The sequence below is a fragment of the Oncorhynchus kisutch genome, linkage group LG4 (genome assembly GCF_002021735.2).
Source record: "Oncorhynchus kisutch isolate 150728-3 linkage group LG4, Okis_V2, whole genome shotgun sequence".
Taxonomy (NCBI): Eukaryota; Metazoa; Chordata; class Actinopteri; order Salmoniformes; family Salmonidae; genus Oncorhynchus; species Oncorhynchus kisutch.
Window position 1 is genome coordinate 18,921,600 of NC_034177.2, and position 12,817 is coordinate 18,934,416.

Consider the following 12,817-nt stretch of genomic DNA (forward strand, 5'->3'; position numbering starts at 1 on the left):
GTTAAGGCAAGTCACCGATACACAGACCCATCTGGCCGTGAGGCTTTTATCTGCCCCAGTGAGAACTTAGCCTGCCTTCTGGCCTGTCAAATCAAATCAAATGAATGTTTATTTGTCACGTGCGCTGAATACAACAGGTGTAGGCAGACCATACAGTGAAATACTTACTTACAGGCTCTAACCAATAGTGCAAAAAGGTATTAAGTGAACAATAGGTCAGTAAAGAAATAAAAACAACAATAAAAAGACAGTGAAAAACAGTAGCGAGGCTATAAAAGTAGCGAGGCTACATACAGACACTGGTTAGTCAGGCTGATTGAGGTGGTACGTACATGTAGATATGGTGAAAGTGACTATGCATATATGATGAACAGAGAGTAGCAGTAGCGTAAAGAGGGGTTGGCGGGTGGAGGGTGGTGGGTGGCGGAACTCAATGCAGATAGCCCGGTTAGCCAATGTGCGAGAGCACTGGTTGGTCAGGCCAATTGAGGTAGTATGTACATATGTACATGAATGTATAGTTAAAGTGACTGTGCATATATGATAAACGTCCATACTGTCCATACTTTCATTGATATTTAGGGGGCTGGGGACAACCTCAACCTGTGGTGTTAAAGAGAAAGGTCAAGGTCACGTATGCAACCTATACTGTAAGCAATATAGTGAAGGGTGGACAGCCATAACACAGCTATTACAGTAGAAATGGCACATTAGTAACAACTAACACATTCATGACTTTAAGCAACCCAGTGCAGCTGAGGTTTCTCACGCTTTATTTCTACTGCGCTGAACATGTTGTCTACTGTACACATTCTGCCAAGGAAATTGCCCTTTCACCTAAATGATAGTATCAAGTCTAGACCCTATTCATACCTTATCTTTACTCTCCTTACTTTTCCCTTATATTTCAGGGAACTGGGGAGGGATTTGTTCGCGACACACTCTCATGCGGGATGGTAGCAACGCCAGTCTGAACACGGGCCTGATCACGCTGCAGAACTACGGCCAGTACCTGCCCCCCCAACACGTTCAGCTCACCCTGGCCCATGAACTGGGCCACAGCCTGGGCGCCCCTGTGAGTTCTGGACAGTATCACCCTTGGCTATCCTTAATGTTTTACCCCCATTGGAGTCCTAGCACTTTCCTTTACTTGTTATTTTACTGATATTTGGTGTTATTTTACTGATACATGTCATTTCATCACATTACCTTTTTTGTTGTACCGGTCGTGTTGCAGCTCTCTGCATTAATTCGTTGCAGGATTTGAACCCCTGTGCTCAAAGGCATTCTTATGTTCAGACAGTATGTGAAATAGCTGTTTTCACATGTTGAGCTTAAGTTTTCACATGTGAGGAGAATAATATGGTTTCATGTTTTTGCAGTTTTACATGTTAAGACTTTCATATCTGAGAATCAGATATGCCGTTTCACATGGTAAAAAAAATCTAGCTTTCACATGTGGAATTGTAGGTTCTCATATGAAAATCAATCACATGTGAAAATATAATTTGCAGGTTCACATGTAAGAAACCTCCACATGTGAAAATCTCACTTTCACATGTGGAATTGCTTTGTCACGTGTGAAAGTTTTCATTTATGAAACTGCAGATTAGATTTTTACATGTGAAATTCAAATCTGCAGTTTCACATGAAAGAAAACTCCACATTTACGCCAATGTTTGTAAACAAAGTAAATGTATACAAACATTGTATAGCCTTATAACCATGGTTAAAACTATAATTAGTATATAATGGATGGCATCGTCTCCTTGCATCCATAGTGTAGTCTATTGATTTGAGATTGGTTGCATTTCTCCAGCCTCATCCATCATCTCAGTGCTAGAGGCGTCACTACAGACGCCCTGGTTCGAATCCAGGTTGTATCATAACTAGCTGTGATTTTACAATGCAAGCGCAAATTAATTGTAAATGGATACAAAAAAATAGTTTTCAGTGCTTTTTAAAAATGTTTATGATAGCATAATTAAATAAACGCCTCCTTCTTTCCTGCAATTTTCCCTATCTTTGGTTATGTTACCCTTTCATTTGCAAGTTTTAGTGTATTAATTCCAGCAACATAGCACCCTATATCCTACTGCTGGTTTTCTTCTGAAGCTTAGCAGGGTAGGTCCTGGTCAATCCCTGGATGGGAGATCAGACATTTGTGAAAATAAACGTGAAGGAAAAACACGTCAAAAGTTAACGTGAAATTTCACACTTGTCCAAAAACCACGCGGTTTAAAAAAAAAATGTTTTTGTAAGGAAGACCTTCCTGCCCTGGCCTTTGGTAAAACAGGATTTGTTGTGAGTGTGTATATGCAGTATGACCAATCTCAATGATCTGTCCGTTCCGCATTTCCCACGTATTGAGCACACTTAACGCTACTTGGCTGTTTACATTATTCCTGAAGTAATCAGCAAATGATCCACTTCACTGCTGCCGATGTTATAAAAGTTGGTCTTTATTGACTAATGTATAGTGTTGAGCGATTAACCAAAATATGGGCATTTGTTTTGTTTTTAAACAACTAATTTACCTATGTAATTGACCTTATTATTATTTATTTTAATTATCTTAATTTCATTTCATTCGTTTTTTTAAATGTGAGCTCTATGCGCACATTGTGCAGTTTCTGTAGAGATAAATTAGCTCAAGCCCATACTGTGAAATGTAAAAGGGAGTTGTAATTGTCACGAACGTCGTAGTGAGCGGACCAAGGCGCAGCATGAGTATAGTTCCACATATTTTTCATCTCCATAAAACAAAACAATAAAGGAACAACAAACCGTGAAATCATGACGTGTGCACACAGACAACTACACATAAACAATATCCCACCCAACACAGGTGGGGAAATGGCTACCTAAATATGATCCTTAATCAGAGGCAACGATAAACAGCTGCCTCTAATTGGGAACCATATTAGCACCAACATAGAAATATACATACTAGAACACCCCCTAGTCACGCCCTGACCTACTACACCATAGAGAACCAAGGGCTCTCTATGGTCAGGGCGTGACAGTAATTTCCAACAGGCCAATATTCTACATAGTTTAGAGCAGAAAACGTAGTAATTAATTACAATGACCATAATCCATTGCAAACCTACTTGTCCAGTCTGTGTGTTTCTTTTAGCCTGCTACATAAAAGATACAGAAGGATGAGAGATGTAGAGGGATAGATGGACAGTGAGCAGTAGCTTCCCAAGGTACTGTATCTCTACCTAAAAATAAATGACCTAAGTGATTGATAGTTGGTATTCAGCAGTCAAAAAACTTTGCCTTATTTGCTACTAAAATTGTGATTTTGTCAGACAGAATAAGCCGCAGACAGAATATACACAACAACTTAATAAAAAGAATGAAAGTAAAGTCATGTGAATAAATGATGGTTAACAAGTGATAAGCAGTAATGTTCAGTCACTACCATCATGGGACTTTTATTCATTGTTTTATTCTGTGTTGTTACAGCATTCAACCCACAGAATGCCTAGTGCATTCAATGTATAAAAAAATGTGTAAAAATGTATAAAAAAAACAAATCTAAACTGAAATCCGTGATTGATTTTTATTAATCGAACCAATCTCTAAAAGCACTAATCGCTCAGCATTACTAATGATTAGTGCATTTGGAAAGTATTTGTGTTACGTTGTAGCCTAATTCTAAAATAGATTTAATAACAATTAATCTACACACAATACCCCATAATGACGAAGCGAAAGCAGGTTTTTACACATTTATGCATGTCAGAACAAAAACCAAGCTATGAGGTCGAAGGAAATGTCCTAGTGCTCCGAGACAGGATTGTGTCAAGGCACAGATCTGGGGAACACAGTGGCTCCATCCTTCTAAAATGGAAGAAGTTTGGAACCAACAAGACTCTTCCCAGCCAATCTGAGCTATTGGGGGAGAAGGACCTTGGTCAGGGAGGTGACCAAAACCAGATGGTCACTGACAGAGCTCCAGAGTTCCTCTGTGGAGATGGGAGAACCTTCCAGAAGGACAACCATCTCTGCAGCACTCCACCAATCAGGCCTTTATGGTATAGTGCCCAGACGGAAGCCACTCCTCAGCAAAAAGCACATGACAGCCCGCTTGGAGTTTGCCAAAAGGCACCTAAAGGACTTGCCAACCATGAGAAACAAGATTCTCTGGTTGGATGAAACCAAGATTGAACTATTTAGCCTGAATGTCAAACGTCACGTCTGGAGGAAACCTGGCACCATCCCTACGGAGAAGGATGGTGGTGACAGCATCATGCTGTGGGGAGCTTTTTCAGTGGCAGGGACTGGGAGACTAGTCAGGATCGAGGGAAAGATGAAAGGAGCAATGTACAGAGAGATCCTTGATGAAAACCTGCTCCAGAGTGCTCAGGACCTCAAACTGGGGCGAAGGTTCACCTTCCAACAGGACACCAACCCTAAGCACACATGAATCAAGGCTGTAATCGCTGCCAAAGGTGCAAAATAACAAAATGTCAAGGGGTCTGAATACTTTCTGAATGCACTGTATGTTATAAAGTCTTGGCACATGCTCACTCACTAGCTTACATATTATATTTTTTACATTTTCTCCCTCACCAAAAGTGTTGTTTGCAGAACATTACATTTGTACATTTTAGTAATTTTGCAGATGTTCTTATCCAGAGCGACTTACAGGAGCAAGTAGAGTTAAGTGCATTGCTCAAGGGCACATGTTTCACCTAATCGGCTCGGTGATTTTGGTTACTGGCTCAATGCTCTTATCTTAACTGATAGGCTACCTGCCACCCATTATTGGTACCCCTTACAGAAACCCCCCCACACACCCACTTTCCCTCCATAACCACCAGCAGCACCATCTACGACCTTTCTCCCACGGCCTCAAATGCCAACATTCCATCCCCCTCCCTATACCCTGCTCCCACAGAGATGTTATTCACACTTCCATAGGCAGCAATGGATTCTTTCCAGGCGTTCCTGCACAGATTCGTTCTGCTACAGCATGTCGGTCTGTGGCCCTTTTATAAATCCAGCAGGTTCTTGGCTGAACGGTGCAGTACCCCGGGTCCACTGACAGGCATGCCTCATTGTTTCCAGATGGAGGATGGGATAGGGCACAGAGAGATCAGAGGGCCTGCTTCACCTGAGATGTATGATGAGGGGGAAGGGGAGGTAAGGGGTCTGAGGGGAGAGAGGGGGCCAGGCCTTTGGCCTACTTTGGTAATGATATTCTCTCCCATAGTCCCATAGTGTCTGGAAACCCTCTTGCTATCCTTAATGTGACAGCATGGCCCTCCAAGAGATAGAGGGAAGAGAGAGGGAAGAGTGAGAGAATAACCTAACAAACGGGCCTCAGTCATTTGTCTACACATAGTTTATTTGCCCCTTAAACTGTTCTAAGTGATTACAATCCCAGTCCATATTAACATCTCAACAGCAGATTTAAACACATGAACGATCGGACCTCGTCATTTGTTCTGGTAGATAATCAGAGAAAGTGGGTCTTGGAGAGATTCAGAGAAGGCCTCAAGGCTGTATCTATATGTGCTGTCCTGGGTGTGTCGTTTGTTATGAGAACATTGTATTCCTCTTCCAGAACCATGGCCAACAGTGACACAGCACTTTTGTTTCTCTCTTAAAATGACCTTCATTTAAGTTAACAAGCGTTTGTATCCAGCAATAAAGAGAGTCATTTTTAGTCTTAAGGCTGTGATCGAATCCCCGAGCTGACAAGGTAAAAATCTGTCTTTCTGCCCCTAAACAAGGCAGTTAACCCACTGTTCCTAGGCCGTCATTGTAAATAACTGACTTAACTGACTTGCCAGGTTAAATAAAGGATACATCTTGGGGGCTCCCGAGTGGCGCAGCTGTCAAAGGCACTGCATCTCAGTGCTAGAGGCATCACTACAGACCCTGGTTTGATTTCAGGCTGTATCACAACCGGCCGTGGTTGGGAGTCCCATAGTGTGGTGCACAATTGGCCCAGCGTCATCCGGGTTAGGGTTTGGCCAGGGTAGGCCAAACCCTCATTATAAATAATCATTTGTTCTTACTATTTTACAATTGAACCGATATTCGTCTTCCTCTGACGAGGAGTATGAAGGATCGGACCAATATGCAGCGTGGTACGTGTCCATGTTGATAATTTATTAACATTGAACACCAAAAACAAAATAACAAGGAGAACGAACGAAAACGAAACAGTTCTGTCTGGTGAAGACACAGAGACAGAAAACAAACACCCACGAAACACAAGTGGGAAAAGGCTACCTAAGTATGATTCTCAATCAGAGACAACTAACAACACCTACCTCTGATTGAGAACCATACCAGGCCAAACGCAAACACAACATAGAAAACGGAACATAGACAACCCACCCAACTCACGCCCTGACCATACTAAAACAAAGACATAATAAAAGAACTAAGGTCAGAACGTAACAACAATGAGTTCAGTAGTTGTTTTCTCAGAATCACCCCATACAAATCCCTCCAATAGTTTTACTATTAATGAAAAAGGATGTTCAGTAATAACTTCCTTTTCATCTGGTGAAAATTATTGAATTTGACATAAATATGTTTGAATATGAGGGCCCCAATGTCCATAATCTTGTACTAGAAGGAGACAAAACTTCTTGAGCTCATTCTACTGTGAAGTAGAACCTTTATGTTCTGTGTTGTATTTGCTTCTCAGCATGATGAAGGTTTGGATTGTGGGGACCTGGGTTCTTCTGGAGGGAAAGGCAGGTTCTTGATGTTCCCTCACGCTACCAATGAGGTCCGGGAGAACAACGATAAGTTCTCTCCCTGCAGCATCAAGCATATCAGCCGAGTCCTGAAAGTCAAGAAGGATGACTGCTTTGTGGGTGAGGCTCTACATGTAGGTCTAAACAAACCAGACCTCCTCTGTGGAAAAGAGGACATCAATAGTATGTAGTGTTCTGTTTCTCTACAGTGCCTTCAGAAAGTATTCAAACCCATTTACTTTTTCCACATTTTGTTGTGTGAAAGCCTGAATTTAATTGATTAAATGTTGATTTTTTTTGTCACTTCCCTACACACAATACCTGATGATGTCAAAGTGGAATAATGTTTTTCAAAATGTTTACAAATTATTTTAAAATGAAAAGCTTAAGTCAAAAGTATTCAACCACTTTGTTATGGCATGCCTAAATAAGTTCAGGAGTAAAAATCACATAATCACATAGTAAATTGCATGTACTCACTATGTCCGCAATAATAGTGTTAAACGTGATTTTTGAATAACTACCTCATCTCTTTACCCCACACATACAATTATCTTTAAGGTCCCTCAGTCGAGCAATGCATTTGTCAACACAGATTCAACCACAAAGACCAGGGAGGTTTCCAATGCCTAACAAAGAAGGGCCCCTATTGGTAGATGGGTAAACATAAAAAGCAGACATTTATTATCCCTTTGAGCATGGTTATTATAATTACACGTTGGATGGTGTATCAATACACCCAGTCACTACAAAGATACAGGCGTTGTTCCTAACTCAGTTGCCGGAGAGGAAGGAAACGGCTCAGGGATTTCACCATGAGGTCAATGGTGACTTTAAAACAGTTACAGAGTTTAATGGCTGTGATAGGACAAAACTGAGGATGGATCAACAACATTATAGTTACTCCACAATACTAACCTAACTAATAGAGTGAAAAGAAGGAAGCCTGTACAGAATAAAAGTATTCCAAAACATGCATCCTGTTTGCAACAAGGCAACAAGTATCACCAGACAATGGAAGATGAATTCCCCTTTCAGCATGACAATAACCTTAAACACAAGGCCAAATCTACACTGGAGTTGCTTACCAAGAAGACAAAGCCGAGTTACAGTTTTGACTTAAATCTACTTGAAAATCTATGGCAAGACCTGAAAATGGTTGTCTAGCAATGATCAACAACCAATTTGACAGAGCTTGAAGAATTTTGGAAAGAATTATGGGTGAATGTTGCACTATCCAGGTGTGGAAAGCTCCTAGAGACACAGAAAGACTCACAGCTGTAATCGCTGCCAAAGGTGCTACTTCAAAGTATTGACTCAAAGAAATATCTAATTACATGAGTATTTACACCTTTATTTCATTTTCAATACATTTGCAAAAATGTATAAAAATGTGTTTTACATTGTCATTATGGGGTATTGTGTGTAGATTGGTGGGATAAAAAAAAATGTTTTAATCCATTTCTATTTTTCAGGCTGTAACAACAAAATATGGAATACGTCAAATGGTATGAATACTTTCTGAAGGTACTGTATCTCTCTGTGTCTCTCTCTCTGGGTATCTATCTCTCTCTCTCTCTCTGGATCGGATTTATTCCAATCATTTATGAAGATACCACAGGACATCTACATGAGTCAGCAGTGTTGAGATGAGCTAATGTGTGTGGCTATATGTGTTCTGTCCTGTCAGTCAGTGATCAGCCCATCTGTGGGAATCAGATCGTGGAGGAGGGGGAGGAGTGTGATGTGGGCCACAACGAGACAGACCTCTGCTGCCACAGCGCCAAGGAATCTGTGGGCATCCAGTGTCGCCTGAAACCTAGCAAGAAGTGCAGGTAACTTCGGTTCCAAAGTTTCGCAATTAAAATCAGTAGTAGGATTAAAATTGTCCCTTTGCAATTTGCTGACTCTAGATCTGTTTCTATGGGTAATTTCTATATAAAGTTACATAACATCACCCATGGAACATTTTTGTCAAATCAAATCAAATGTATTTATATAGCCCTTCGTACATCAGCTGATATCTCAAAGTGCTGTACAGAAACCCAGCCTAAAACCCCAAACAGCAAGCAATGCAGGTGTTGAAGCACGTTGGCTAGGAAAAACTCCCTAGAAAGGCCAAAACCTAGGAAGAAACCTAGAGAGGAACCAGGCTGTGAGGGGTGGCCAGTCCTCTTCTGGCTGTGCCGGATGGAGATTATAACAGAACATGGCCAAGATGTTCAAATGTTCATAAATGACCAGCATGGTCAAATAATAGGTCTGGGACAGGTAGCACGTCCGGTCAGGATTCCATAGCCGCAGGCAGAACAGTTGAAACTGGAGCAGCAGCATGGCCAGGTGGACTGGGGACAGCAAGGAGTCATCATGTCAGGTAGTCCTGAGGCATGGTCCTAGTGCTCAGGTCCTCCGAGAGAGACAAAGAAAGAAAGATAGAAAGAGAGAATTAGAGAGAGCATACTTAAATTCACACAGGACACCGGATAAGACAGGAGAAGTACTCCAGATATAACAAACTGACCCTAGCCCCCGACACATAAACTACTGCAGCATAAATACTGGAGGCGGAGACAGGAGGGGTCAGGAGACACTGTGGCCCCATCCGATGATACCCCCGGACAGGGCCAAACAGGAAGGATATAACCCCACCCACTTTGCCAAAGCACAGACCCCACACCACTAGAGGGATATCTTCAACCACCAACTTACCATCCTGAGACAAGGCCGAGTATAGCCCACAAAGATCTCCGCCACGGTCAAAGCAGAGTTGTGGTTGTGGCTGTGAGGATAATTACCTCTATCTTACCATTCAAAAACAAAACAGTAAATCACAATACACCCAGTAATTGTCTCTCTTTGTATATCTGTCCGTCCGCCCACCTGCCTGTCTGTCTGTCTCTCTGTCTATCTGTCTGTTTGTCTTTCTGTCTGTCCCCCCTCAGTCCCAGTCAGGGTCTGTGCTGTGGGCCAGCGTGTGTCTTGAAACCGTCAGGGGTCAGCTGTGAGGAGGAGTCAGACTGTCAGCTGGAGAGTATTTGCTCTGGTCTCTCCCCCATCTGCCCCGAGCCTGTGGCCAAGGCCAACATGACCATATGCAGTCTGGGCACCCGGGTGTGTCTCAACGGGGTGAGCACCGTAGGAGGGCCAGACGATGACTCAACATTTTCACCCATTGCACCCACTGTCTCATTGCGACGACATTCCAAAGCCAACAGTATCCACTTTCACAGGATCTGTTGTCCTTGGTTGCCAACTTGAGTACATTTACTCAATGTTTTCACCCATTCAGATGATAAATGGGGTTCTGAGTTTGGAAAGTTGTTCTGAATGTGAAGATTGCTCAACTGTTTCAATGTAAATTACATATGTATGGCTCTCTATGGGGGCATAAATCCTGAAATATAAGATTTGGACCAGAACACATTTCTGAGGCTGCCTGGAGCAAGGAACAAGTTAACTGAATACAGATGTTTAGGATTTGTGGAAATGAGCAGGCCTGTCCTGCATTTTTGTCTGTGAGACTTCACTGGTGGCCATAATGTACTAGAGCTCATCCAGGCTAGAGCTCATCCATTCTCTTTATGTCTTCTCCCCTCTCTCCTCTATTTCACCATCCCTCTTTCCCTCTCTCTCTCTATCCTTCCCCTCCTCTTCCCCTATCCTTTCCCCATCTCTCTCTCTCCCTCCTTCACTCCCCTATCTTTTTCTCTCCATTTCTCCCTCTATTTCTCAGAACTGTGCTAAATCACTGTGTGTGAGGTACGGCCTGGAGCAGTGTGACTGTCTGGGAGAGTCCAAAAACGAAAAGTGCCACATGTGCTGTCAACAGCCGGGTAAGCACTGTCATGACGTTGGCCTGGGGGTAGATTTATGACAGTCAAAAATACCTCTTCCCCCCTTTTTCCTCTCTCTACCCTACTGATGTGAAATTTGAAAACCCCTTGGTTAACATACAGATTCTGGGAACATCAGAAGGTGGGGGGAAATTAACTATATTCTGGTAATCTGACCAATTGAAAATATGCGGTGGTACTAATGAATATGATGTCAGTTTGGTTGTCATCTGGGACAATTATCTTCAATGATAGGATGACATAAACTCTACAGTCGAAAGTCTACACATCAGAGTTATCGGATTCACATGGAATTGTTGTTCAATTTAAATGTTTGAATATAAAATTATTAGTGAAGAGATGAAATGTAATTTTAGCTTCCAAATGAGAGATTTGGGTTTTCATAAGGTTAGGGCTCTGCTCAATCAGTGGCCCGCCCCTGTGAAGAGTCATGGGTTATAAAACTTTTCAGACACACCCTTCTCCCTCTACTATATAAAGCCTTGACAAAAATGTAACCTCCTGTTCCGAGGACGTGAGAACGACGGTCTGATGTCAGAATGGTTCAGATAATAACTGCAGAACGAAGCCAACATCAGCGTGAGCTTTGGTTGCGAATGGTATGCACTTTGAACTCTTATTCACTACAGAAGTGATACCTCCTAGCCATTGAGTTGGCAACAGCAGCTGCAAATGAGGGTTAGGAAGGAACAGACAGAGTATCCCGTCTATCACACAACTACGTTACTACAACGTATCCAATTGACCATCAGAGACATTCTTCAAAGGACAAAGGAGTCAGTTTGGCAACACGGCCTTCCATCTACCACCAACCTACCGAAGCGCAGCTCAGAGTAAATATTTATTGCATTTTCCTTTTCCAAATGGGCGGTAATTTAGACTACATAAAATACTGTATTTACGATAGCACAGCTTCTTCCTTTGGTCCTCAGTCTTCCCGCTCTTTCACTCAAACCCAGCCCTTTCCTTTTGTGTAACCAGCTGTCATATCTGTTCTGTCCGCTAGGGACATTTCCTTTCTGACGTAATTTGTAATCAAGGTATGATTCATTCTGTGTATATGTAATTCTGTGTGATTAGTTGGTATTTAGTAAATAAATAATGAAACCCAATTTTGTATTGCTGATTCAACTTGTTAGCCAGGGTTCGTGAAGATAACCAAGAATTTACAACTTTCAGATGAGACTGAATTAAGGTGACGATTAATATTGACTGCTATTGATGTAAAATATTACTAGGTCTTTAAGAGTTTCTTTGGAAGATAACAGCTCTATAAATATTATTTTGTGGTGCCCCAACTCTCTAGTTAATTACATTTACATGATTAGCTCAATCAGGTAATATTAATTACGGAGAAATTATTTTATAGAATAGCATGTCATATCACTTAATCCGGCATAGCCAAAGACACGACAGCACAATCCCTCTTCTCCTCCCTCACCCTCGTTTCCTCTGATGTGCTTAGATCTGGAGAATGGGGCGGCAGGGTAGCCTAGTGTAATTAGAGAGTTGGACTAGTTACCGAAAGGTTGCAAGTTCAAATCCCTGAGCTGACAAGGTACAAATCTGTCGTTCTGCCGTGGGTTAACAGGCAGTTTAACCCACTGCTCCTAGGCCGTCATTGAAAATAAGAATTTGTTCTTAACTGACTTGCCTAGTAAAATAAAAAATGTGTTTATGATTGGGGAAAAAACATTTGCTTTGAGGTTCCCATCATAATACATCCTTCTGTTCGAACATCTGACGTGCTGTGTAAAAGTTCAATTTAACAAATGTGTGCATGTGCTTTTCCACTCAGTAAACTCAATAATTTCATCTATAACAAAATGTTCACTGTATTTCTTCACCTCAGACAAGCCTGCAACCTGCGCCAGCACCACATCCTCTGTCTTGACCAGGCATTTCCAGGGAAAGCGTGTAGCCTTGGTTGCCGGGGCACCGTGTTCAGCCAAGCAGGGCTACTGCGACATGTTCCAGGTGTGTCGCATCCTGGACGCTGACGGGCCAATCGCCAGGCTGAAGAACTCCTTTCTCTACCTGGTAGACCTGGATGAGTTTGATGACCTGGCTGAGTGGATAAAGGTTTGTTATATGTTTGTTGTGCTTTAGGGGGTCGTCTATCTATCTAAAAACATTTCCACTGCATTTCAACCCTACCACAAAAGGACCAGCTGACATCATGTCAGTGATTTTCTCGTTAACACAGGTGCGAGTGTTGACGAGGACAAGGCT

The 12,817-nt window shown here is 42.1% G+C and overlaps 1 protein-coding gene across 1 annotated transcript in view; it reads left to right on the plus strand.

Moving 5' to 3' along the window:
• si:ch1073-396h14.1 (disintegrin and metalloproteinase domain-containing protein 10) overlaps positions 1 to 12,817 on the plus strand; it is a 66,197-nt gene that overhangs the window by 47,649 nt on the left and 5,731 nt on the right. The window contains exons 9-14 of the mRNA XM_020479771.2: positions 912 to 1,075; positions 6,680 to 6,851; positions 8,422 to 8,566; positions 9,674 to 9,857; positions 10,465 to 10,564; positions 12,438 to 12,667. Coding sequence (XP_020335360.1) covers positions 912 to 1,075; positions 6,680 to 6,851; positions 8,422 to 8,566; positions 9,674 to 9,857; positions 10,465 to 10,564; positions 12,438 to 12,667 — 995 coding nt within the window. The remainder of the gene's footprint in view (positions 1 to 911; positions 1,076 to 6,679; positions 6,852 to 8,421; positions 8,567 to 9,673; positions 9,858 to 10,464; positions 10,565 to 12,437; positions 12,668 to 12,817) is intronic.